Below are 24,631 nucleotides of genomic sequence, written 5' to 3'. Positions count from 1 at the left end.
GTCTCCTCCTGAAGTCACAACTACATCAAATATGCCTACCAAACGTCTGTCTATCTTTCCTACTTACTCCGAGATACAAAATGGGAAACTTTCACCACAGATTCCTGTCACCGAAGCCACGTCTTAATACCAAGAGTTCTGTCCATTTAACAATGGACAGACATTCTTGCTGTGCCCCCACGATGAGTTACGGGACCTATGTTAGATGAAGCCACCGGACGATACACTATGGAAGTTTACAGACGGGGAATCTTCACAGTGGAGTTCAATGTTAAATATCTGAAGATATTATTGCCGACGCACCGAGTATCGTGCTCCACAGGACCTGAATTACAAACGTGCCAGTGAGAACGAAAGTGTACATAACGGAGATCACTGAGGTTAACCATACAGCTATCTTCGCTACGGGAGAGCTTTCGTTATATAATAGAGTAAAAAGCTCCAAATAACGACTTGTTTCTAAGAATATCAAGAACAGCTTTCCCAACTCAATCTGCTATACCAAACTGCCTGGGATGTCATCACACCATTACTTCTCATAGGTTCCAAATACTCCCGGGACGATGCCATTCCCAAGGCGATCTACTCCTTTACAGTATATCGTCTCACCACGCTAATTCCCGCATCTTCTCTCTTGAGAAGTTTCCTGCATCCGTGTCTCTCATAGGTTCTATCAAGAGACTGTCTTCCGAACACATAAAATACACAACACTATGCCGCACCAAACTTGCTTGCCATAAGACTCTGGCCGCCCAGTATGTACACATAGTCCTCCCATTGAACATAGCAATGCAGCAAATTTCAAAGCAGTACATTGTCGTTTCTACTACTTAAGCAAAAGCAAATCGCGCCTGATAGTCAGTATTACACATACCCATAGTTCTCCTCGCAGCACAGAACGGTAGATATCCTCTTCTATTTGAACCCTCTGACCATCGTATGCTCGCTCACCTCGATCTTCCCCAAATAAACATGTGAGACATATGAGTTCTCAATACTAGACCACCGACTTTGATTTATCAGCTTATTTTTATAATTTTCGGTAGCGCAGAGGATGATGATTTGTTGAAGCTGCATATTCATGAGCAGCGGAAAGATATTGCCGTTCTGAGAGACTCAGAGAGAGGATCCAAGCAAATAAGAACATCTCCTTGAACACAAGAGAAAGAAAGGTGAGTCCCTTGGACTACAGGAAAGAGGAGCCGGCAAGTGTTGTGACATTAGTTGCATCGGCGTCTTTTTCCGTACAATCGTGAAGAGAGAACTATGATTTTGGGGAAACGTAACCTTTGAATGTAATTTGGCATCACCTTACCACTAGGTAGTAACAATGATATCTATCTCCCAAGTCAAACCTTTCGCTATATAGCCACAAGTGGATAAAACACATGGACAATGAGCAGTGAAAAATTATTGATATCATGAAATATTCTCTCATTAACGCCCATCTACAAATCTATGACAGCAATTAACTAATTATTCCTCTATCCCGAATCATTTTGATATCTAAAAATCAAAAAAGCCCTTCCCGTAAAACGCCAAACGTATTGATGCAACGAATCCAACTACACACTGATACTTTGTGTGATGAACCAAGTACTGACATCGTCATTATTTCTTCACAACATCCGCCCCCTCCTTTCCCCATCTTGTTGTCTCGTCGCCTCCCTGCCATTCCTCTTCTACATATCCTAAATCCTTTTTAACCCTCAGAACAGTGCTTTCATCACCCATATTCTTCCCAATATTATCACTGATCTTGATAGCCGGCTTACCATCAGCAGAGCTTAGTTTTATGACAATATTCAATGGCGTCGACTTCTTGCCTGAAGTTGTATGAACGAAATCATTTGTGAAGAATGTGCCCACACCAAAGGTAGGCTGGAATCCTGATTCTTCAGCAATTTGCTTGTACTTTATGCAAAGCTCGACGTCTAAGGAATCGGAAAAGACAATTGTTTTCTTGTCCTTGATGCCCTGCTCATCGTAGAACTGACGCATCTTCTTTACAAAGCTTGCTGGATCGCCAGAATCTTGTCGTACACCAGTGAAAGCTTGCGCAAATGTTGGGGAATCCCCGTTCGATTTGTCTCCTGCTGCATCCAGAGGCGGGTTCGTACTAGTCGTCCCGTTGGTCGTGAGTGTATTAGCCGACGGTAGTGTAGCAGCTGCGCCCGAAGTTGCCGTTGTGAGAGATGGGATTTTCTGAGAAAAGACCCGGAGAAAGTCTTTAGTACCAAAAGTATCTGTGAGAGCAATACCCAAAACGCCTTGACCAAAGCATCCCACCCAATAGTCCAACGCAGTAGCCGTAGCACTTCTATAGTTATCCGTGATAGCCGCGACTCCCATAAACCATTCATGTGCGACAGTTCCTATGGGAGCAATTCCAAATCTCATAGCTAGATGAACATTACTCGTGCCCGAGATCTTTCCTGTCAATTTGCGCTCTTCCCCTGCTTTCTTCGCCTTGACCAATCCACGAAACACAAGAGCCTGAGTGTGATAATCTCTTCTTCTTCTGGTTCCAAACTCCGACACAATGCATCCAGCTTCTAAAAGCGATATTCCCTTCTCGTATGCCTTCTCTTCTTGTCCATCGTATGTCCAATCCGTATCCATGAACTTAAAGTATGCCTCACTGGTTAGAGCCAATAATGGGATTTCGTACAAGATGGTATCGACCCATAAGCCCTTTACCACCAAATTAACTTCTCCAAGGTCCTCGTCTTTCCCCTTATCATCGTCTGCTACAAAAGTAGCCTCGATTTGGTTTCGCGGATCTAGGCGGAACTCTTTCAAGAAGTTGAGGTAAGATTGGTTTAAGTACGTGCAGGTGTTTTGGAGAAATCGGAATTCTTCGTCTTTGAGCGCAATATTTCCCAGTTCTATTTTCATAAGCTTCCTTTCAGATCAAGATTTTAGCTGTGAGTTCTTACTGCTAATCTGAAGCTGTAACCAACGAAATGCAGCTCTTGACAACTTCTTCTCCGGCGTTCTATTCTTGAACGCGTAAGTCACACGAACGGTGGGAAAGTATTTAAGGACGGCACATTGCATCGTCAACTTGTAAAGATCGGTATCAAGAAAGCTGATCACCCCTTCAGGGTATTGCGAAGTTGCATAGAAATCCATCTTTAATTTTGATTGCCGGAATCAAAATTGTAATTCTGTTGTGATGGATGTTTTTGTGTGTACAAGTACTAGAGAGGTACTGTACTTATGATGAAACGATGAACTGATCACCCCGCCATAAAATTTAGTAGTGGGATGAATGGCGTGGTCCGTGAGCACCAGAGTTGAGGGTTACGTAATTCGGCCCATTCTGAAGTTTGCTAGCATTTTCTTAGCTCTATCGAGAAGGCTACGATTAGACTAATAACCTTAATGCGTGACTTGTAAATCCATTATTTAAAGGCCGACTGCGGAATTTACGGCCTTTAATACAAGCTCGCAAGTCAAAGTCGTGGGCAGGTACATGATTTTCATCTCAGTTCAATATCTGGCTAAAGGTCAATTTGAATTAATGTAGCATGCTATTTCTAAAAGAAATTATAATCCTTATAATGGTTCTACGTATTAAATAATCCAATCATGCTTTCTGACCATCGCTATTGATGCAAGAGTTTATGAACGCCCATACTGTGCAACCATCAATATTTCAAACTTCAGTTCCTTATAACGAAATCCAAGCCACCCACTCCAATCCCATGCATAAACTCCAATCGTTGCTCATTCCCATCATTCAATATAAAATCAACCTAGATCAGTCCCACACTGTTTCGCGTGAAAAATGGTATCCTATGTTCCTCGCCATCTATGCAGCATCCCTCATATCGTCTTCCTTCCACTGATGGAACATTTTCTTATAACTCCACTCAGGACTACTCGGTTCAGTGACGCTATTCCTCTCTCCTCTTGGTCTCATCTCATTTGGTGACTTGGCTGTGGGTGGATATACAAGCCCAGTCCCATTTCTTATAATCGAGGGAGATGTAGCGAGGATACGATCCGTTCCTGCAGTGATGGGCTGATTCCTGGAGAATAAGTCAAGTTGTCTATCAGCGGTCGAGCCAGCTATATCATATATAGCTTCATCTGCCTCTGGTTCTGTAGTGCTTTCATCAGTCTGTGGCTCATTATCGGCATCAGAGCTTGACGGTGAAAGTGTTGTTTCTCCGGGAGATGAGAGATCTCGAATTTGGTGCTTGATGTGAAGCATGTCTCTTGAAGGAATAGGGAAGCTGAACATTTCATTTTCTAGCCCTAATCGTGGCGTACGACGAGGAGTAGTCTGAGCCGAAAGAGGTCCGGTGTGATGGGAACGCTCTTGATGTTTTGCAATGTCTAATACCGAGGCTGTTGCCCTAAGGGGCGGGCGAGATGGATTTCCCCATTTCCCATTTTGTTCAAAAGATTCACTATCTTCATCCCGCGACATCAGTAACAAATTTCCATTATCAAATCTTTGTCTTCCCATTCCGGTAGACTGTCGGGAGCCCTCACCAGCCCTCAACCGTCTTAGGTTAACCTCACTTGGACTAAAAACTACTCTCGCTCGTAGTTTCTGCACAGCAGCATCTAACTCCAGTTCAACGGCGCAGTGATTCCATACACGACTTAATTTTGGCCAAGTAGCTCTTTCCCCAGACAAACAAGCCTGCTCCATGAATTCGGTCGTCGGATTCTTTAGTATCCTGGGAAAGTCCTTAAAATTGATTTCTGGTAGAATTGTGATATCACCAGAATATTTCTGACTCAGGATAGACTTGCACTTAGTTACCAGATTTGGAAATACACCCAATTCGGCCAAAACTTGCATACGATGCAGAGCTTCCGCCTTTGCCAAATGTGTGAGATTATAGACCCAGCCGGGTCCTCCGTTACCATTTTTCATTACAGTTTCTTTGACCGCTTCCTCGTCCTTAGCGATGAATGGTATAACATGAGGATTGACTTGAGAAACAATGAAGTGATTAACATTGAACATTTCTGCCAACCGAGTCATTGGTAGATCGTTGTCCACACTCCCATCAATCCAACGTTGAGGTGTAGGATTCCAAGACGAAGTCTCTCCCGTAAGCGGATTTTTCATGAGTAGTTCCGCTGCAGAAAATAGAAGAGGCACCGAACATGACGCAGCTACCGCTGACCAAATCATGACATTCGGTGCCGTAACATAGTTAAGTAGCCGAGGTAGCTCGTATACTGAGGCAGATGATACACATATATTGAGAATGCGACGAGATCGATTGTAAGCCTCTTGGAATGTCATATCTCCCAAAAGTTCCCGCATGACTCTCGTTAAGTGTTTTATATCGATCCACGCACCTTCTGTCAACAGCCGTCTGATTCTATCCAGGACTCCGTCTTCATTTCCATTTTCCTCGAACACTGCAAGGTCTCCGTGCGGGAATTCCTTCAGCACGTCCGGTATCTCTTCATCGGTCCTTGCGCACAACACAGCACAAACTATACTACCAGCAGAAGCACCCGATATGATTCTTGGTAGTAGACGAGCCTCGAACAGAGCTTTCAAGACCCCGACGTGGTTCATTCCAAAAGTTGCTCCTCCACTCAGTAGTAAGGCACTTCTCCCAAAAGCCTGCCTTGCATACACAACCTGCTCTAGTATATCCTTTGTCTCCAATCCGACTGGCAAGGCATACTTGCTGTTTTCAACCAATGCGCGTATCGTATCCAACGTCGACTCAATATACCTCTCGATGACAACTTTCGTTCCAACATGACTATGCTTGTATAGTCTGATATTGCCCATACCTCCCAGATCCCTGGACAATGTTGTGCGCACCAATGTAAGCATCTTCTTAATATCGCAATCGATTCTAGCCGTATCCATCTGTTTAGTCCTTGCTTCGATTAACGCAGCGTCAAAGTCGGTCGACAGTGAGTCGAGTTTCCATGCTTCATTATCCTCGAGTATATCTAACTCTTTCGCGGCACTCCTCCAAACTTCCAACGTTTCTGCGTTCTTCATCCGCAAATTCAAGATTTGTATCCTCTCCTCCTTTTTGCGCAAGGCAAACCGTTCTTCTTCCGTCAATCCATCTCGCACTTGTAGTATCTTATTGTTGAGGATATCGGCGCCTGTTTTCAAGATCCTGGTGGCCGGTCCAAACAAGCCAACCGAGGGATCCGAAACTTTCTCCCTATCATACCCATATTCATTCGCATTGGAAGATTTGGCAGATGTAGCGGTAGTATTATTATTAACGACACAGAACTGTGGAGTCTGAAGGTATCCGAACAACACCATGCTTCTCCCAGTTCTCCATTCGAGGCGTACTTTCTAATGTTCCTTCACAAACAAAGGCTTTGGTATGGTTGCGGAAATGCGTCCGTAGCTACAGTGTTTGGGTATAAAAGACGAAAAACAATCATCAACACCGTAGAAGTTATTATAATTATTTTTATATTATTTAATCATTGACGTAGGGAAGTGCCTGTGCCGGTAATTGAATTGAATACCTAGTATTGCATGCAGATCTCCTGTGTCAGTATAGTCCATGCAGTGTCACAGGGCACGAGTCAATCTTACTTTCCAACAGATCTTATTCAAATTTCCGAAACAAGGAATACCTAAGCTCAGCTGATCGTACGGAGATTCTCAATGAGTGTCTAGTAGAAAGTTTATGGGAGAAGACATAAGAATTAATTGTCTTATTCTCTTCTTTCCGTCATTTTCTTTGTTGTTCAATTGCGGTGTACTCGAGTACATGGTAAAAGAGCCCAAATCATCATCAATACTAATGCATTTTAAGCTTGGCTGTTAAAGCTGGGCAGCAAGTAGGTATGTAACCCCAACCTTGGAAGTGCTTGTTGGTAGGTATTTACAGCGTTTCCCCACACCAACAACATGGCGTACTATCGTAAACCTTGAAAAGGAAGATCATATGGTACCTGGAGTGCGACAGTGCATACATGACAATCCGATATACGTACATGCGAATTAGATTTCCGGCGGTACCATCGGGTCAGTTCAGGATCATCATCTCAGCTGAAAAGATCTCGATTTGTTTCTGTACGCAGGGTACCTTGTATTCGTAACGATGCGTAGGTTGCATTTCTCCTCATCAAGTGTTATTTCGCTAGCCCCTTCATATCAAATTTAAGACATCTATGCATTATCTATCAAAAGCGTATCGAGGCAGATCCTGATGGCTGTATAGGCAAAAGTAATGAGTAACAAGTAAGATAGATAGATACATTGGCCTTTTGCACAAGTCCCTGCTTAGATTATCAGTTGAGAATCTATCGTTCCTCGGGAACATTCTGGATAATGTTAATCAAGCATTCATGTCAAGCTGGATTATCTTTGGCGTCGAAGAAGGCTTCAACAAAACCTATCGGATCATCCTCATTGAGCCCATTTATGACAACCTTGGAATGCATCATCTGCTATGCAGTATGATCTCCACATGAAGATCGAAAGATGCGAAAGGCTCGAAGCATGTGAAATTCATCATGCATCACATTTAGCATGTGAAAATTAAACCGCCACGATTGAACAATCTTCATGTAGATAGATTCAGAGGCCTAGAAATCTTTTATTTAAATTTCAAAATGTACTTGCTATATCTATCTATGGTAACCAAGCAAAAAGGGGTATACGCTTGTTACGTTATCAAACGCCGAGTTCCTCCCATATGGTGAGGCTTGATACGTAGAACAACGCCGAGTTCGTAACCTATTTTCCAAACAAAACAATCAACCCAAACCCATTCTCCGCCATCCTTTTTTGCATTTCTAATAGAGCTTGCCATCCGGTCCCATAACTCCTTCGGAAGAAGCCATGTTGCACTGTCTAAATAGTCTCTTTTCCTCGGGACTGAATGCACCTACGACCGAATGTAAGACTCCTTGATTGTTGAACAAGACCAAATCGCCTTCCACCCAATCATGTGGATACACGAATTTTGGACTGATAGCTGGTCGCTGTAAGCGATAGACTAAGTCTCTCACTTCCTTGAGATCAGTCATAACCTCTCCATTTGGTAGATGAATGGCTTTGATGGCACTAGGATGAATTTGAAGTGCCAAGTTACCCGTGACTGGATTCTTCCAGCACATAGGCAAAATTTTGATGTCCTTCTCATCAACAGGAGGAAGTTCAGACAAAGGCAACTCATTCCCTTCGGAAACCATACCAAGACCGGTGGAGCATGACCTTGCAGGAGACATCCAAATATATGGATGTGGTGCGTATTCTACCTTTGCTCCACGAACGAACCCCTTATCCTCTTCGCTTAACAAATTGTACATGTTTTGACCGGAGATAAAAGCAGTGGTACCAAGAGGGACATCCATTTCTTCACCAGTTCCATCATCATAACGAAGAGTCTGGCGACGGCCAGCCGGAACCTTTACAGCCATCAACGATGTCACTTTTGGTGGATTGAGGGCATACAGAGCAGCATCAATGTGCCATCGGTAGAAACGTGTGAACGCCAAATCGTCTTCCTCTGAAACAGCGGTCTTATGGAAGACCTTGTGATGAGGGTGCTTGAGTGTAATATTCTTCAAACCTTCATATTCTTCATAAAACCCGTTTCCAATGACTTGAACCTGAGTTTGATGAGGGATTGTTTTCAAGTCCGGGTGAAGAACTGATCGTTTCGCATCAAGAGTTTTGCCATGGCCATATGTTTCTAGGGAAATAATTAGACACAAGACTTAAACGGATGGAGGGAAAGGACTTACCGGCCGTGGGATCAAATCTGCGCGTAAGGTCATATTGAGCTTTGGGGGAGAGACCAGCCTGGTTTTTCAACACTACAACATGGTAATTATACAAAGCATTGCGAATAGTTTTGAAGTCCTCCTCGCTAAGATGTTCCAGGTCGACGTTGTTGATCTCGGCTCCGAGGTTGAGAGAGGAATTCTCTTGTGAAGAGAAAGGCTTCACTTCTAATGTCTTGACGGCCATTTGATTTTCTGGGGTTCAGATTTTATGTTTTGTCTGGAATATATAGTGAAAGGAAGAAGATAGTGACAGGTGTTTGGCTGTATATGATCGTGGAAGGTCAGTGATTTATGTATCCGAGTTGTGAGCGAGAGGCGACGGAAACGTCCGAATGGAGCAGGTTAAATTTATGCATAGGGAAGGCCGGAACAGAACTGACTCCACGCATTCCCCCGCCTGGTGCAAGAGTAAATCGGAATAACTTTGATAAGCCATTCTTGACTTGCAAATGGTGAATTTGAGTACTTTTAGTTGAATGTATTGGTGAGGAAAGGTTTATCAACATAGAAGATAAGAAAGCCGGAGCTCGCCGCAAGACCCTTAAACCAAGATGTGGAGAAGCTTTAATAAAACGTGCATCAAGAGCTATTTACTCGTTGTTGTTATCAATCAATTGAGGCAGGTCGTTATCATCAACATCCATAGGTGTGAGTTACCGATGTTGGTCATGTGTTGGTGTTATCATTTTCTCGTTTTCTAAAAAAATGTCTACCAAATCTCTTCTTCAATCGTCTAGTTATATCAAAATTCAAAAAATAAAACAATTTCCAATCAACAGTTACGATTCTTTGGCCTTTGCTCGTCCTCCATCCACTCATCAATCCAATCATGTAAACAAAAGATCAATGAATCGACTTTCCAAGATGTAAATCTTCTTATTTGTTGAATTATGACGATCATCAAGCTCAAGCCACACCATGCAGAGGAATTTACTGTGGCGTAGTGGCGACGCTCCATGTCTATGATGACATTGATCTTGGAAATGCTAGGTATCTCATGAATCAAAATAATTGAAAATCATTGTTGAAGTTGCTTCCTTATATGTGCATCATTATCATCAAATTGGTTCGTATGAACTTTCTAAGTCCTTTCAAATTTCCTACGCAGGTCAAAATATTCACCTACCTATTCCAATATCGCCGAAATCTTCATATAATCCCAACATCAGCAAACATGAGTTGGATGGATTCGTGGTCACGCCCCTCGAAACATTCCGCTGTTCCCCCACCTCTCTATTTAACGGCAGGAGAAAGCGTTCCTTACTGTCTAACATGTGGTCGAGTCATGAGTTAGCACCGTGATGAACATTCTTTAAGCTTTATCTAATATATCCAATAGGCACTAAAAAGGCTAGCAAAAAATCCAACAATGAGGTCAAATACTGTTCTGACAGGTGTCGGAACCGAAAGCCGGGGAAAATAGATAGAAAGATCGAGCAAGCCATTGTTGCATTGTTGGACGAGGAGAAAGACTCGGGTCTAGAGAAGACTGGCGCCAAGGATCGTTTTGTGAAAGGCGATCATCGGATCATTGTTACCTGTGATGAGATTGAAGAGATTGTATTTGGGAGTCGATTTGATCCCGAAAAAGTTTATGGGAGAAGGAAAAATCGTAAAAGTCGAGCAATTGGAGGATCGAATGCTGATGCAGAATGGAAAACTGTTGATATGGAAAGTAGTGAGGACTCCGCTAGCGATGATGCACCTCAGGAGCCTGTGAACACAAAAACCGGGCCAATGATACGCCCACCACAGACTGAATCAGATGTCAATTTCAGTGTTGGGGGCGAGAGAGGTAAAGCTGAGAGAACGGAGGAATCAGCTTCGGATTTACAGAAGAAAGTTGATGGCCAAAAACAAGCGGAAGAAAGAGAGATGGTTCGGAGGGCAGCTAGGAGGGCTGTTGTCTTTGGTTTCATCGTTGAACAGTCTCTCGAAAACAGTCCATCTCAAGCCTCTAAGGGCTCAAAGCATAAAAAAATGACAAGCTGGGAGGAGAATGTTGTAAAACAGCCCATCAGGCGCAAATGCGAGGCTTTGATGCAAGGCTCAGTAGTTGAGCCAAGCTACGCCAAGGGAAATTGGTCTATAAGATGGCGAGATTAGCTAGCTATCTCTTCCCATGAAGCTCACCGTGACTTCTATGCATTGAAGTAAGCACTTGCATAAGAGAGAGGAACCAGAAGAATCCATTAGATTATATTGGACCTTATATAAACAAATTTCGAACCATCGCAGATTCAACTTTTGCTTGACCATCGGGAGGCACATATTGGGGAGCAGCCAGAAAGCTCCCAATAGTCGCTACAACTCGGACTTTTTGCCTTGGAAATTATCAAAATGAGAGGAAGCAGGTAATAAGAGTTTGAACAGAAAACGTGGTTGTCGAGACTATCGAGACTATCGAGACTCAAAACAAGACGGTGTTAGAACCTGATTTTACGAATTCTACAGATTCTCTAAAGTTTGGGAGGTGTGCAATTGCGTAAGTCTCTAATTGTGCAAGGTCGGTTCGACTTTCCCCGGAATTACCTGTCATCTACTTGGGTGGCTTTTGTGACACATGCTCGCTTTCCTCTCGTCGCGTTCATCTTCTACTTGCGTAGTTTAGCAAAGGCAAAGTGTATCAGAGGCGCCACGAAGAATTCCATAAGACCGTTGAATATAATTGGCCGCTTCAACCTATGACTTCCTCCCATCAAAAACATGGAATGGGCCATTGAATGGTCGCAATTTACTAGCTTGCTTTTCAGACAATCAGCTTTCCGATATCACACCATATTGAAAGATGATAGGCCAATCGTGCGTTCTACGCTTCGAAGGAATGATGTGCAAGCCAAAAATCCGATTTCATCATCACCCGCATAAGTATATGCAGACTAATTCCATATCATCAACGCAACGGTTGCACTCGCGTATCTTCTACCCTGATCGTGATTGCTGACCTGTTCTTGGGACCCTGTCAGATTCCATGACTCGAGCCAAGTACTTTGTCTTTTAACTCATCCCATCCTATGATTACATCTTACCACTCTTCAAAATCTATTAAGTGGTGAACATTTCCACTGCAGAGGGCTCTACATCGAATCCGACTATAGCTATAATGTTTTCCACCGAAAATAGCAGTTTCGTTCTTATTACAATTTTTTTCTGCTCAATTGTTTCTAAGATTGCTTGGGAGCTTTTCTTTTCTCCGTTGAGGCATTTCCCAGGCCCGGTCGCTGCAAAGTTCACGAACATTTATCGTGCATTTACAGTGTACTTGGGTTCCATGGACAAAACGCAAAGGAAATGGCATCGTGATTATGGTGTAGCTGTCCGAATTGGCCCAAAAACCATTAGTCTTAGTGATCCCTCTTTGATTGGGACGATATATGCAACCAAAAATGCTTGGCTCAAGGTAGGTAAATAGAGCTTCAATGGCCACAATCTTCCAACTTTGGCACTGACAATTCTTTGCTAGAACGAAATGTACAAGCCCAATGATGCGCTTATTGAAGGGAAACGGATGTCAAATATTTTCAATTCTAGAGACCCTTTGTGGCATGAAAAATACGTCAAACCCATCAGGAGTCTTTGGTCCATGACAAAGGTTCTGGAAATAGAACCCTTGGTTGATGAAACTTTGGGGATATTCATCGATAAGCTAAGTGCAAATTTTGCGGATGAATCGAAGACATGCATGGTGGATGACTGGCTAGCGTACTGTATGTTTCATGCTGCCATAGAAGATTTCCAGTGCTGATCTGAAACTCCATCACAGTTGCTTGGGACGTGGTGGCAAACATCAGCTTTGGACGACCATTCGGGTTGATTGACCAAGAAAGGGATGTCGATAACATCCTTCTTGAATCCCAAAGGTCGCTTTACTACTTCGCCGTCGTCAGTCAGATTCCATGGATTGACCATTTTCTTGACAAGAACCCAATCGTTCGGATTGGTCCCAGGCCTACTGTAACGGGAATCTTGTATTGTTTTAAGGTTGTTGCTCAGTATCGAGAAGAGCTCTTATCGACGGGTCACAAGCACAAAAGCATCAACCACTACCTCGATAAATATTTCAAGCTCAAAGAAACGAACCCGAACCTAATTAATGACAACCAAATTGTAACATATCTAATACTCAGTATTCTTGCAGGCGGCGACACGACCGCATCAACCATGAGAGCTATTCTATACTACCTTTCCAAAAATGCATCCGCTTACACAAAACTGACCGACGAGCTAGACCATGCAAATCTCTCACTGCCAGCGCAATGGAAGGATGTACGTAATCTTCCTTACTTGAGTGCAGTGCTCCATGAGGCTATGCGCATTAATCCGGGTTCTGCTATGATGTTAGAGCGAGTTGTTCCCGATTCTGGATTTACTCTTCCCGACGGAAGATTTATTCCCGGTGGAACATCCGTGGGCATCAGCCCCGGAGTCTCGAATCGGGACCCTGAAACCTTCGGATCCGATGTCGATTCTTTTGATCCCGATCGCTGGCTGCAAATGAAGGGAGAGAGTCAAGAAGATTTTGAAACTCGTCACAAACAGATGGTGCAAACTGTCGATTTTATATTTGGTGGTGGTAGTCGAGTATGCATGGGGAAGTATTTTGTTCAGCTGGAATTGTGGAAAACGATGGCTACTCTATACAGTATTTTTGATGTGAGTTCAAGCTTTGTCCTTTGCGTATCAGACACCTCCAACATATTTCAAATTTCTATCGCATTTGATTGCTGAGACTTGTTTTACTGTCTAGATAAAACTCGAGGATCCCAATCATATCTGGAAATGTCATAACGCCTTCTTCACATACCAGTGGGATATTCCCATGAAGATATCCAGACGGACTCGTGCTCAAACTTAATCCAACGTGAGCAACTTAAGGTAATAGCTTGTGAAAGTAGATATAGAACAGCTAGTATGAATTATATTCGCCTTTGGAAGGCATACTCATTCTGTCCGGTTTAGATTCTTTTGCCTAATTTAGAGTACTCGAATGTTGTTCCTAAGCTAGATTCCTGAAATCGGTTAAAGGGTTGAGTTCACAGTTAGTCAGTCTATTTCAACGAAAGCGAAACTTGCTATTGCTCAAAATTCTCTTGCATCAAAATAGTATGGCTTTTTATCATTCTAAAATCGACTATTTCTCTTCATTTTGTGCAGTTTCCGACATTGCTTGAGTAGAGAGAACTCCTTTTACTACCTTTCAATGAAGACAGTATTCTATTTAGGATAATACAGAGAGACGGGCCATAGCAAATGTGCTCCATTTAAGCTCCTCGAAAGCCGTTGCTTGCGATCATGCGACGATATGATTGTCTTTAAGCATCATAATGTGGATTTTCACGCACTTCCACAGCACTTCCGGAGCACACCCATAACTCTCGCTTCAGACTCTATTTATGAGACCAAGGTCCATTGATAAGGGGATAAAGTTAAGAAAGACAGTACCAGCCCGTCTATCAAATCAAAGTATGCTGTAAAGTAGTTAAACACCTCTAATGAAAGAACTGAAGATATTCCCTTTTATCAAATGTCGCATTCTAGGTAGTTATTTATGCTGATCTCTTTTCACTTTCATAGCCTCACAAATAATCCATACGTGTCAATCCATCCATCCATCCATCAATCACTTGGGTAAAATTGACTCTCGTCTCATCTTCTATCCCCCTCACCCACCAAAAAAATGAAAGCTGTCTACTTCGACCCAAAATAAAGCAAAACAGCAAAATTTCAGCCTTTTAGGCTTAGTCTCCCAGTTATTCCAGTACTATATGGACCACTGTACCTAGTAACAATCTTCTTCCCATGTCGAAGCGGATACTATACCACTGCACCATGGGAGATGTGTTCGGATGCTAGAATTCATCTTGTTTGGGATTATGTATGTGCGGTGGATTTAGGATTCACTAGTTGGCCAGTGTGTATTGGTGATGATTTTTTGTAGTACGAGAAATATTTGCTCGATTCAACTCGGAGCTTCAACTCAATCATTGTCCTTGAACATTTATGCTCCACGTCGACACTCAAGAGTAGCATCTTTTGGCCGTATCGAGAACTGGATACAACAAGGAATTCAACGTCGAATGAGTTTGTACCCTCAACGAGATGATTTCTGGAAACGTTGTATGAAACCGATATTCCAAACTAAATTTTGAACTGAGGTTCCTGTACTACACAAAGGCGTAGCTGCTAATGAAGGCGAAGCTCTCGATGTTCAAAATTGGTTCCGTTTCAAGGATATAGGCAGCTGTTTGGACATACTCGGTGAGGATGGTCATGTAGTACAGTGATTTACAGCCCATTGTCTAACACTGAGAATAACATTTAGGTGGCTTGCAACGAAGAAAGGAAAATCAAAACGTAGTATGCACTTCATGACTGGGCGTATGATGATGAGTTGTTGAGGCTTGGTTGGATTATGACGCTAGTAACCCCTACCTGATTGTATCTACATAGTAAAGATATCGATTCAATGAATATATACATCACTGAAGTTTTGATACTTTACGTTGGTACGGAATACTGATAGTGCTGAGTAATTTAGATGGTTACAGGCCGACAATTGTGTTGTGCATAAGTCTGGTAATCTAATTCTAAGTGCTTCGAGTACTTGTACGTTTGAATGAAGCTCACAATGTTGATCAAAAGTCCTTTCGAATTTGTATTCTGGGTGGTAAGCAGAGAACTGGCAACGTTTTGGTAGACTAAAATGGGATCTTCCCAACGTTCTATTTAACTGGAGGGGTGGTTTGATTATGCCATCGAGAAATTAACCCTCATGGGTCTTGCTGTGTATTATGACAGACTAAAACATCGAATCTGTTGGTTGAAAGCCATATATTGAGAATTTAATCTCCTTTCCCAAAACCCTATAAAGTGTGCTTGAATTTTCTTAAAGTTTGAATGAACTTGGTTGCTACAGAAGTGACAGTTGATAGTATTCTGAGACGTATCAATCTACAGATCTGAATCCGGTTAACGAACCCGGTTAGTTCACGGATTTTGACTACGGTAGGGACTCCACCCGCACGGCTGATTATTGATTTGCTATCTTGAGGTTCACTGTTGATCTCGTTTCTAGATAGATCCAGTAGAAGATGCGCTATTGACTTTATATGCTTCATTGCACCTCTGGAAGTTTCCAGGGTCTTGTTCAAACTTATTAGTCCTAGAATATATAGCCCTCTTGCACTTACAAGTGAAGAACCAGAGTACATCTAGTACCGAAAATAAGCGAGACAAGCAGCTTTGACGATAGGAAATGTTAGCTCCTTTGGCGTGCTAGTCGAATGGTGGTATGGGCCTCAGAAATATCAACATCTTGAAATATAATAGTAAGCGAAGAAGGTATCTCGTGCTTGCACATTTAATGATAGATGCAGCAGACTGATTCAAAGACAGTTGACGACGCTTTTCTGGCGATCGAATTTCTTTTTAAATTCGAACCGGACTATATCACCATACCTACAACAACGCAGTGGCCGTTTCGAATCTCAAATTTGATTGACGTTAGTTTTCTATGTAGGTCAAAATGATGAGAGACAATGAGCAGACCCTCAGCTCACTTACCTCTGTACGTTTCGCATCCTCTCGATATTTTGCCATGAGATACCTTTATTGGCCTATGATAATGACGAATAAAGGACATTTGACAATCACAAATCCAGAAAGATTATATGACCAATTCACAAGATTTTTTCCAGGCAATAGCCTGGCATGATATCCGCTGTGTGTTCTATTAGCTATGAGAAAGAGGATGTCTGTCCATGACTTTTCATCACATAATCTATTTAGAACTCAGCTTTCATCTTAACCCCAGCTATGAATCCGAGATTTTTCTCCAGAACCCGGGAATCGAATCGAAGAATGTATGTTTAGACTTTTAGGAGGCTGGTTCATCCAAAGCTAATTTAATTTTTACCGAATGCTCCTAACCTGACAGGCCTCAGGTTTTTTTACTGAACGGATATGGATATGAAGATGTAATGTGAGCTTCCATGGCCAGGTTTCTTGATCGATCGTGCCATCACGCATTTTAAGGGGCCTCGAGTAAGCGAAGAAGCAGCAGAAACTCGCTCTCAATATCACCTACTCAAGCAAACCATAGATTCGTATTCAAATAGATACTCAAATATCAAAAGATCGGACACAATTTGAACCTCCTTTGTACTCACGACTAAAATTATCAAAATTGAATAACATCACGAGGAGTTTGAGTTGTCAAAAAATTCTTCTAATGGAGTGTAGAATTCGAATTCTTTCCATTCTCGCTTGTGGATTAGGATATGAGATAAATTTTGCTAATATATTGTGTGTTCGGGGGGTTTCATGAGCATCCATCAACTATCAACTCATTTTTTCTAACGTATCACTGTTCAGTTTGACATGTTTTTATTCGAAATCAGGAAATTGAGATGAACTTTTACGTGTCTTTGGAAATTGATATGCAGGCACAGAAAGCGTTAGAGACGAATCAGTATTTGCAATCCATTTCAACACTTCGACCTTTCCTTCCCTCAGCCATCACGGCGCTTTCTCGCGCTCACAACTGCAAACCCAGGATTCTCCAAGAACATCCCCCAATACTCGCGATCCTTTTTAACAACCTCAGTATCCTCAGGGCGTTCCGTTCTGATATCCTCAAGCCCGAAGGCTTCGTGCATCTTTGTGGAGCCCGAGTAACTAACTTCCATCAACGTTGCCTCAAACTCGAGTGGTGATTCCAATTCGAGCATGTATCGCATCTTCACTCCTCCAGGGATATCTTCTATATCTTTGTACCTGAGGCCATATTTGCCAGTGGTAGGAACGACCCCCCTAGGGTCGCCACTCCTGACACCCACAAACCGTCCACCGGGCTTTAGATTTGCTACTACATTGGCCCACATCTGCTCAAGGGCTTTCTCGCTGGGCGCGTGGTCAAAAAGCCAATTCGCCATAACGAGATCATATTGGCGGCCCTCGAGAAGATTGCCAAGTGGCTGAGTCAGATCGGCTTCGAGCCACTTGATCTTATCACGACCAAGCGATGCTTCAATCTCCTGCCCGGCTCGTAACATTCCGGGGGTTATATCTATGAGGTCGACAGACTCTGCTCCAGCATCAAGAACTTGGCGTGCTCTGAGTCCAGAGCCACCGCCTAGATCCAATACCTTGAGTCCGGTACAGTCCCCGAGTGCTGCAGCCAAAAGCTGTGTTTCTAAGATGCCTGATGGAAGTGAAGCAATGTCATCATAGCCGTGTGCCTGGCTATTGTACTCTGCTTTGAGTGTCTGGTAGTCTGACATGATTGTGAAGCTGATTGAAGTTGAGAATGAATTTAGAAGTTGAGTTTGACCATGAAAACAGCTTAAACATGGCTACCAAGGGCTTGATATATCAAGTATGGTTACAATGATGCGTGCGTTGTCAGTTGGTGCAATTATCCGGTGGGATTGAAAATCTTTAGCCAACCGACACCTTGTGTTTAATGACATGAAATCTAACCAATTTGGTTCGCTGGAGTATTCGTCGTCGGGTGCCTCAGCGTATGTATTGAGTAATGCGCTATGCAAAAATCGAAAAGGGTGTCGAAAATCAAACCTGATCGGTTCTAGCGGGGTGAGCTTCGTGGGGGAGCTCGCATTCTCAGCAGCTGATTCCTTTCTCTTGTTCCTTTTGCAGAAGATTATATCCCCCCTCCCCCTCCCCCTGCCTACGACATCGATTCCATGGACGGCTGTAAGACATCCTTCCATCGGAGGATGTTTCCGATAAGCTGCTTCCTTCATTGAAACTAATATTTTATCGGGATCATTCCTTAAGTAAGTATCTGGTAATCACAGATGTCGAATTATACTATATATGCCATCCCACCACGTCGTCAAATTTAGAGTGTGACCATAGATCTCCTTTGGTGCCCACCTGTCTCCCTGTGAACGTCTCATAGCCATGATTTCGGCGAGTGTTGACGTACCAGAATTTCAAATAGTATTTTACTTTCTGATTGCGATCTTGAATCTGTCTTATGATATCAACGATGGACGGGGTCAAGAAGGCTACTGCTGAGGAGAGTGCCGTCCTTCAGGTTGCTATTCGTTACCATCTTTGCTTACTCAGCGTTATTTGTTACACGACAAACCAAACTTCATTCCACACAAATATGCATTACAGCAATCTGATCCATAAACGGCTTGATACATGGAAGAGGTGACATATAATAACACATTGTGTATGCGTTTTCTATCTATTGTAGATAAGTGAGTCTTGACTCGAGCTCCTCACAAATGAAACCTACCCCTCAGTAGGCAAGATTAGCGCAATTTGTAGTAGCTTTCAAGCGAAAGTCTCTTTCTTTCCTTCCCGTTTTGTTCTATAATCGGAGCAACATGTGATCTTCATCTTCGTATGAAGTAAAGCCAGCCAAGGGCGGTGAAAACTAGATATCTTTACAACAGCTCAAAGTGCGTTTATTGGTTCGCTTTTCCCCGCGCCCTTTCTTCGATGTTCAAACCCCTCACTTCCGTCAATTTACGATCCACTCTTATCTCTGTCCATGTACTCCACGAATTAGCCTCTTCCTAACATCAAAAGTACCCTCGCACCTGTCTGCTCTTTTCTGAACTGCTCCTAGAATTCTCATTCATCCGTAAACCAATCCTCATTAAAGAATGGCAGCCTCAGAAGCAGTTCCTCCAGCCAATGTTAAATCCGTGGGCCATCTTACCTCCTCCCATCTTGCTAGCATTCCAGATCCACCAAAGGCCAAAGATCTGAATGCGTCACATATCCTCATCACAAAAACTACCTCTCCAAGACCTGTTCCCGAACCTGACAGTAAAGAAGTATGGGCTTCAAAAAATTGCACTGATCACATGATTACTGTGCGATGGACCGCAGACGAAGGATGGCAGACCCCTGAGATCAAACCCGTAAGCTTGTACGTTCTTTTTGTTCCTATCCTTCCCGAGTATCTCTACGGGCACGGGGTAATACTGATGTGGAAATAGTATGGGCCGCTGACAATGATGCCCACAGCATCCTGCCTTCACTATGCAACTCAATGTTTCGAAGGCATGAAAGTCTATCGTGGATTCGATGGGAAACTCCGACTCTTCAGACCAGACAGGAACTCAAAACGACTGTTAATGTCTGCTCAGCGAGTGGTACTTCCAGCTTTCGATCCCGTAGAATTGGAGAAGTTACTCTTGGCTTTTATGGCGGTCGACGGTCCTCGTGAGTGTTGATTCTGGCTTCATTCAATATCCGACTCAGTGGGACAAGATGCTGATATGTTTTAGGTTGGCTACCCAAATCTCGACCGGGAACATTTCTCTATGTTCGCCCTGCTATTATTGGGGACGGAGAAGAACTTGGAGTTACTTCTCCCTCTGAAGCTTTACTATTTGTCATAGCTGTTCCATGGCCAGACCTATCAGGTACTCCTCCGGGGGCACAGCCTAAGCCTCCGGGACTCAGGTTACTTGCTTCGTAAGTCACATCTTGAGCTACTTTATTACTAAACAGCTTGATGTAACTGTTGGAGTATGATGACTAGGCTTTTACTGACAACTTTATAGTAAAGAGGACACTCGCGCTTGGCCTGGAGGCTTTGGATATGCTAAAGTGGGAGCGAATTACGGCCCAGCGTTTGTAGCTCATGTAAGTTTGCTTGGCCATTTATCCTTATTGGAAGTATCTTCATCTTCAAGTGCATATTTTACCTTGGGGCCCAAGATTAGTATTTTGTCTTGTGCCCCTTCGTTTTATGTCGCCTTGCTGTTCGCTTAGAGCTTCATGGGATACTTAATTTGCACCCGGAGCACTCAATTGTTCCCATTGTTCCCATTGTTCCAAAACTTTGATTGTCAAGGCTTTCACTTCTCATTTGATTGTACAGCATTGGCTATCTCTCTTACCTATCTCTGTGCTGAGTTACGAGGAAAGATACCTTGTGCAGGTTTAAGCTAATCACATCTTTAGATGGCGGGTCGCAAGCTCGGTTATGATCAAATCCTTTGGCTCTTCGGTCCCGATTACCAAGTTACTGAAGCCGGAGCCAGTAACTTCTTCCTCGTTGTACGTATCCTTGCCACGAAACATAGATTCACATCATCACATCACCCTTTCCTTTACATCGCATCCATTGCCCATCCTTCTCTGATATTATACTCTAACAACCCATCAGCTCCGCGACCCCAAATCCCAAGCCCTCCAGCTCCTCACCGCCCCTCTAACCGAAAAACTAATCCTCGATGGCGTCACTCGCCGAAGCGTCCTCGATCTCGCTAACGAACGCCTATCCTCATCTTCTAAATCTCTACCTTCTGGTATCAAACCGCTAGAAATTGTAGAAAGGACATATACTATGTTAGAAGTAGAGGAGGCACACAAGGAAGGAAGAATCGTCGAGGCTTTCTTGAGCGGAACTGCTGTAAGCTTACCCCTCGTCCCTCCCCTTCTCATTTCCACGCGCTCACAAGCCCAACACAAACGGGAATAAATGCACCCATCATCTTTCATCCTTTCGCATCTGTATCTCCAATCTCTTCGTCCTTTCCGGCTCGCAAGAACTAATCTCCCACTCCCATTAAATAGTATTTCATAACCCCGGTGTCCGCCATATCATTCCGAAATCGCAATATCGAGATCCCTATGCAAAACGCAGCTGGCGATAGTGGCGTTTATGCACAGATGATCAAAACTTGGCTGTACGGTATTATGTATGGGAATGTAGAACATGAATGGGGTGTTGTGGTTGACGAGGATGAATGATCATCATGTTACATGGACACACTGAATATCGACAACTACTTAGCTGGCCTAGAAAATTATTATGGTTATAGACGGAAGTGATATAGAGGTGAAAGGGATTAAAGGGAGATGGAAGGGCTGGACGACGTGATAGAAGCTTAAGCTATACGATTTATAGATTGATAGATAGATGTCTCACAGCTAGATATTAATGCCCAAAAAAATCCATATCAAAAAAGTCAAATATTCATTCGAATTATTTTGTGCGCCTAAAATACAAATTGTAGCTCCCTAGGTTGCATTTCACTCAACTTTCAACCATAAACTCCCAGTCCATTCACAATAACTCAAGGGTAATTGTGCAGTACTTGAAAATATAGCAAAATGCATGCAAATACGGAGGGTTTTCATCCCACGTTGGTTGAGAAGTTCCTCGTCAACTAGTTCTTCTTCCTATTTCCCGCAGCTTTCATTATTTCGTCCCTTCCTATTTACGATTGGCTCCTGGTTGAGCGTTTGTTGACCTCTGCCTTAACAGCATCAGTTCCTGATGCGACGGCCTCAGAGACCTTGTCTTTGGCATCGGCAGCAGCATCCTTGGCCTTAGCGGCTGCTTTCTTGACTTGTGGTGGAGGAGTGGATCCGCTCATGCTAACGATACCGACAATGATGGCAATGAGTGTAACAAAGACGGCACCGATACCGGCAGCAGCCTCAGGGACGAACTTGATAGCCTGGATGGGGTCATTTTGAGCGATGGTGAGGAACAAGTCGAGCTTCTCTTTAATGTAATGAACTGGGTCATCAGCGAAGACAAGGTCGGATGGAGACTTTGGCTTATCCTCAGGCTTTGGAACGGACTCGAGTTCAATCAGTTGTTCGATGGGGTGCTTCTCGTTGAAGGTCTCATCAGCGAACTTAGCGGCATCCTCAACAGAGTGACCAATGTAAATGTTATCGAAGAGAATGTCGCTTTGCATAGTCCAGATTTCGAAACCGATCTATGATGATGTTAGTGTTATGATTCAAAACGAAAAGACGAGTTACTTACAGCTCCCATTGGCTCGAGGTTGGATGGGGTCTTATCTTCATAGTAGTCTGGGTTCTTGATCTTGCGTGGAGCCCAGACACCCTTGTAGGCTGGGTTGTCAATGTAAGGTGCGGTCCACTTGCCCTTGTAAGCTGGGTTCTTGATCATTGGCTTCTCCCATTTACCACATCCAGAAACATCATCACACTTTGGGTTTGGTACAGTTGGGGCGATCCAGTCCCCATCCTCCTCCTCATCCCAATCCTCTGGCTTTTGCGCCTCTGGGTCTGGGATGCTGAGAGGCTCATCCTCCAACCAATCCTCAGGCTTGGTAGCTTCCTCATCGACGATTTCGAATGGTGCATCCTCATCCCAGTCTTCGGGCTTCTTAGCTTCTGGGTCTGCGATACGGGCCTCGTCAACCCAAGTATCTGGCTTGGAGTCCTTAGCATCATCAATCTCCTTGGGTGGGTTGAATGCTGGAACGAAGTCGTCGGAGAGAAGGTTAACCTCCTTAACTTGCTCGCCATCCAACTTGATGATGGCAGTATTGTTGGGGTGAATGATCAAGGTGTAAAGTTCGGTGGTCTTGAGGATTCTGGCTGCTGGTGCAGGAGTCATGTGCTTCTCCTCATATTCACCAGTCTTTGGGTTCTTGTGGTTGATGATAAGGTGAACCTTGTTGGTGGTACCACACTTATCTGGTCCGAACATGATAACATATGGGGATGCGTTGGAGAACTCCTCTTGGTGAAGAGCCTTGTTGTCACGGAGAAGCTTTAAGTATGCTCCACCACACTCAAGACCATCTGGCGGGATGTTAGCAATGCTAATTGACATGTTGGACAGAATTTATACTTACTTTGCATCTTGACCTCATATTGAACAACGAGGGTCTTTCCCTTGTTATCAATCTTCTTGGGGAATTTGGCAGAAATGGCATGATGGGCAGCTGGGTTCTTGACAACGAGACCCTTATCTCCCTCCATACCCTTGAAGACGTGGGGTTCCTCAACAGCCCATTCTCCAACATAAGCCCATTCTTCCTCTTCCTTGTCGGATCCCTTGGTGTCCTTTTTGGCGTGGGATGGCTTCCATCTTGTCTCCCAGTCATCGGTGAACTGTTCGAGGAAATCGGCAGTTATTTTGGTAGGCTGCAAGAAAATTGATTGTTAGAGGCCATCTTGGAAAAAAGTTGCCAAGATGTATGGAATGTGTAGGTGAATAGGAACTTACAGTGAAGGTAGGAAGCTCAATGCCAGTTGAGGTAGCAGAAGAGACGGATGAAGAAGCTTCAGTAGCAGCACTTGATACTGAGGAGCTTGCGTCACTGAGTACCGATTGAGCATCGGCATTGACAGAAGTAGCCAAGAGAGCAGCCGCTGAGAGGGCAGCTGTAGTATGAAAACGCATGATGAATAGAAGAGAACTGAGTTCTAATCGACCTTGAGATTGACAAGAATAGTTCTACGACTTTGAAAATTGCTTCCAGAGCTCAATGGATGTTTAAAAAAAGCAGAGGAGGATAAAAAGCGATTGATGCGACTTTTATGGTCCTGGAGACAGTGCTAGGAATTGAGAATATGCCACAGTGTCCTATATTTTAACGTTTACTCGTTTAGGTAAGGTTCACACCAACTGACTGTCTAGGTAATGACAAGGTTTGAGTTTCCCCTCACGAAATGGATTACGGAAGCTTTTACGATAGATAGTGGAATATTTTATATGACGATGGATCAGTGAATTCTCGACGGGGATTTTGTGAACATGAACCAAAAGATATCAATTGATAATACGTGTTCGGATGACAACAGATGTTGATTTGTCTACCGATGGAGATTGAGTCAAGTTTATCGAGAAAGAGCTCGTGGATTGGATATATGTCAATGTTCAACCCCTCTTGTTGTTTTTCATTGTAGAGCTTCGACAAAGCTGTGTTGAACAATACGTATCAAATCATCCACCGAGTCATCCAGCACTGATATTTTATTTGACAAGTACTGATATGTAGTACTGGTGGTACTGGTGGTACTGATAGTACTGATAGTACTGATAGTACACATGTCATAATCTATCACCATCTGGTGGATGATGGTATGAATGTGTACACCA

The 24,631-nt window shown here is 43.4% G+C and overlaps 8 protein-coding genes across 8 annotated transcripts; 3 read left to right on the top strand and 5 right to left on the bottom strand.

The window, feature by feature from the left end:
- Nucleotides 1-1,410: 1,410 nt before the first annotated feature.
- On the bottom strand, nt 1,411-3,206 carry EAE97_003201 (uncharacterized protein). Its single transcript, XM_038873713.1, has 2 exons — nt 2,940-3,206; nt 1,411-2,888 (listed from the first exon to the last, which is right to left on the bottom strand). Exons 1-2 carry the CDS (start codon nt 3,133-3,135, stop codon nt 1,612-1,614), a joined length of 1,473 nt encoding a protein of 490 aa, XP_038735576.1. The 5' UTR covers nt 3,136-3,206; the 3' UTR covers nt 1,411-1,611.
- A 611-nt stretch (nt 3,207-3,817) lies between these two features.
- On the bottom strand, nt 3,818-6,277 carry EAE97_003200 (uncharacterized protein; the record flags this gene model as incomplete). The annotated part of the gene is made up of 1 exon (XM_038873712.1): nt 3,818-6,277. The coding sequence occupies one exon, from the start codon at nt 6,275-6,277 to the stop codon at nt 3,818-3,820; it is 2,460 nt and encodes an 819-aa protein (XP_038735575.1).
- Nucleotides 6,278-7,767: 1,490 nt separating this feature from the next.
- On the bottom strand, nt 7,768-8,947 carry EAE97_003199 (uncharacterized protein; the record flags this gene model as incomplete). Its single annotated transcript, XM_038873711.1, has 2 exons — nt 7,768-8,669; nt 8,722-8,947. 2 exons carry the CDS (start codon nt 8,945-8,947, stop codon nt 7,768-7,770), a joined length of 1,128 nt encoding a protein of 375 aa, XP_038735574.1.
- A 990-nt stretch (nt 8,948-9,937) lies between these two features.
- Nucleotides 9,938-10,869, top strand: EAE97_003198 (uncharacterized protein; the record flags this gene model as incomplete). Its single annotated transcript, XM_038873710.1, has 2 exons — nt 9,938-10,052; nt 10,103-10,869. The coding sequence occupies 2 exons, from the start codon at nt 9,938-9,940 to the stop codon at nt 10,867-10,869; spliced, it is 882 nt and encodes a 293-aa protein (XP_038735573.1).
- A 997-nt stretch (nt 10,870-11,866) lies between these two features.
- On the top strand, nt 11,867-13,618 carry EAE97_003197 (uncharacterized protein; the record flags this gene model as incomplete). Its single annotated transcript, XM_038873709.1, has 4 exons — nt 11,867-12,163; nt 12,227-12,470; nt 12,527-13,416; nt 13,511-13,618. The coding sequence occupies 4 exons, from the start codon at nt 11,867-11,869 to the stop codon at nt 13,616-13,618; spliced, it is 1,539 nt and encodes a 512-aa protein (XP_038735572.1).
- A 3,655-nt stretch (nt 13,619-17,273) lies between these two features.
- Nucleotides 17,274-18,044, bottom strand: EAE97_003196 (uncharacterized protein; the record flags this gene model as incomplete). The annotated part of the gene is made up of 1 exon (XM_038873708.1): nt 17,274-18,044. The coding sequence occupies one exon, from the start codon at nt 18,042-18,044 to the stop codon at nt 17,274-17,276; it is 771 nt and encodes a 256-aa protein (XP_038735571.1).
- A 1,362-nt stretch (nt 18,045-19,406) lies between these two features.
- On the top strand, nt 19,407-21,510 carry EAE97_003195 (uncharacterized protein; the record flags this gene model as incomplete). Its single annotated transcript, XM_038873707.1, has 7 exons — nt 19,407-19,667; nt 19,746-19,971; nt 20,037-20,226; nt 20,316-20,397; nt 20,719-20,814; nt 20,924-21,169; nt 21,334-21,510. The coding sequence occupies 7 exons, from the start codon at nt 19,407-19,409 to the stop codon at nt 21,508-21,510; spliced, it is 1,278 nt and encodes a 425-aa protein (XP_038735570.1).
- A 202-nt stretch (nt 21,511-21,712) lies between these two features.
- EAE97_003194 (uncharacterized protein) lies at nt 21,713-24,225 on the bottom strand. Its single transcript, XM_038873706.1, has 4 exons — nt 23,756-24,225; nt 23,382-23,673; nt 22,541-23,328; nt 21,713-22,490 (listed from the first exon to the last, which is right to left on the bottom strand). The coding sequence occupies exons 1-4, from the start codon at nt 23,930-23,932 to the stop codon at nt 21,981-21,983; spliced, it is 1,767 nt and encodes a 588-aa protein (XP_038735569.1). The 5' UTR covers nt 23,933-24,225; the 3' UTR covers nt 21,713-21,980.
- Nucleotides 24,226-24,631: the final 406 nt, after the last annotated feature.

This window comes from Botrytis byssoidea (assembly GCF_014898295.1).
Source record: "Botrytis byssoidea strain MUCL 94 chromosome Unknown BBYS_005, whole genome shotgun sequence".
In the NCBI taxonomy this organism is placed as follows: Eukaryota; Fungi; Ascomycota; class Leotiomycetes; order Helotiales; family Sclerotiniaceae; genus Botrytis; species Botrytis byssoidea.
Note: the sequence above shows the minus strand (reverse complement) of the source record. Positions and strands in the feature narration are given on the sequence as shown.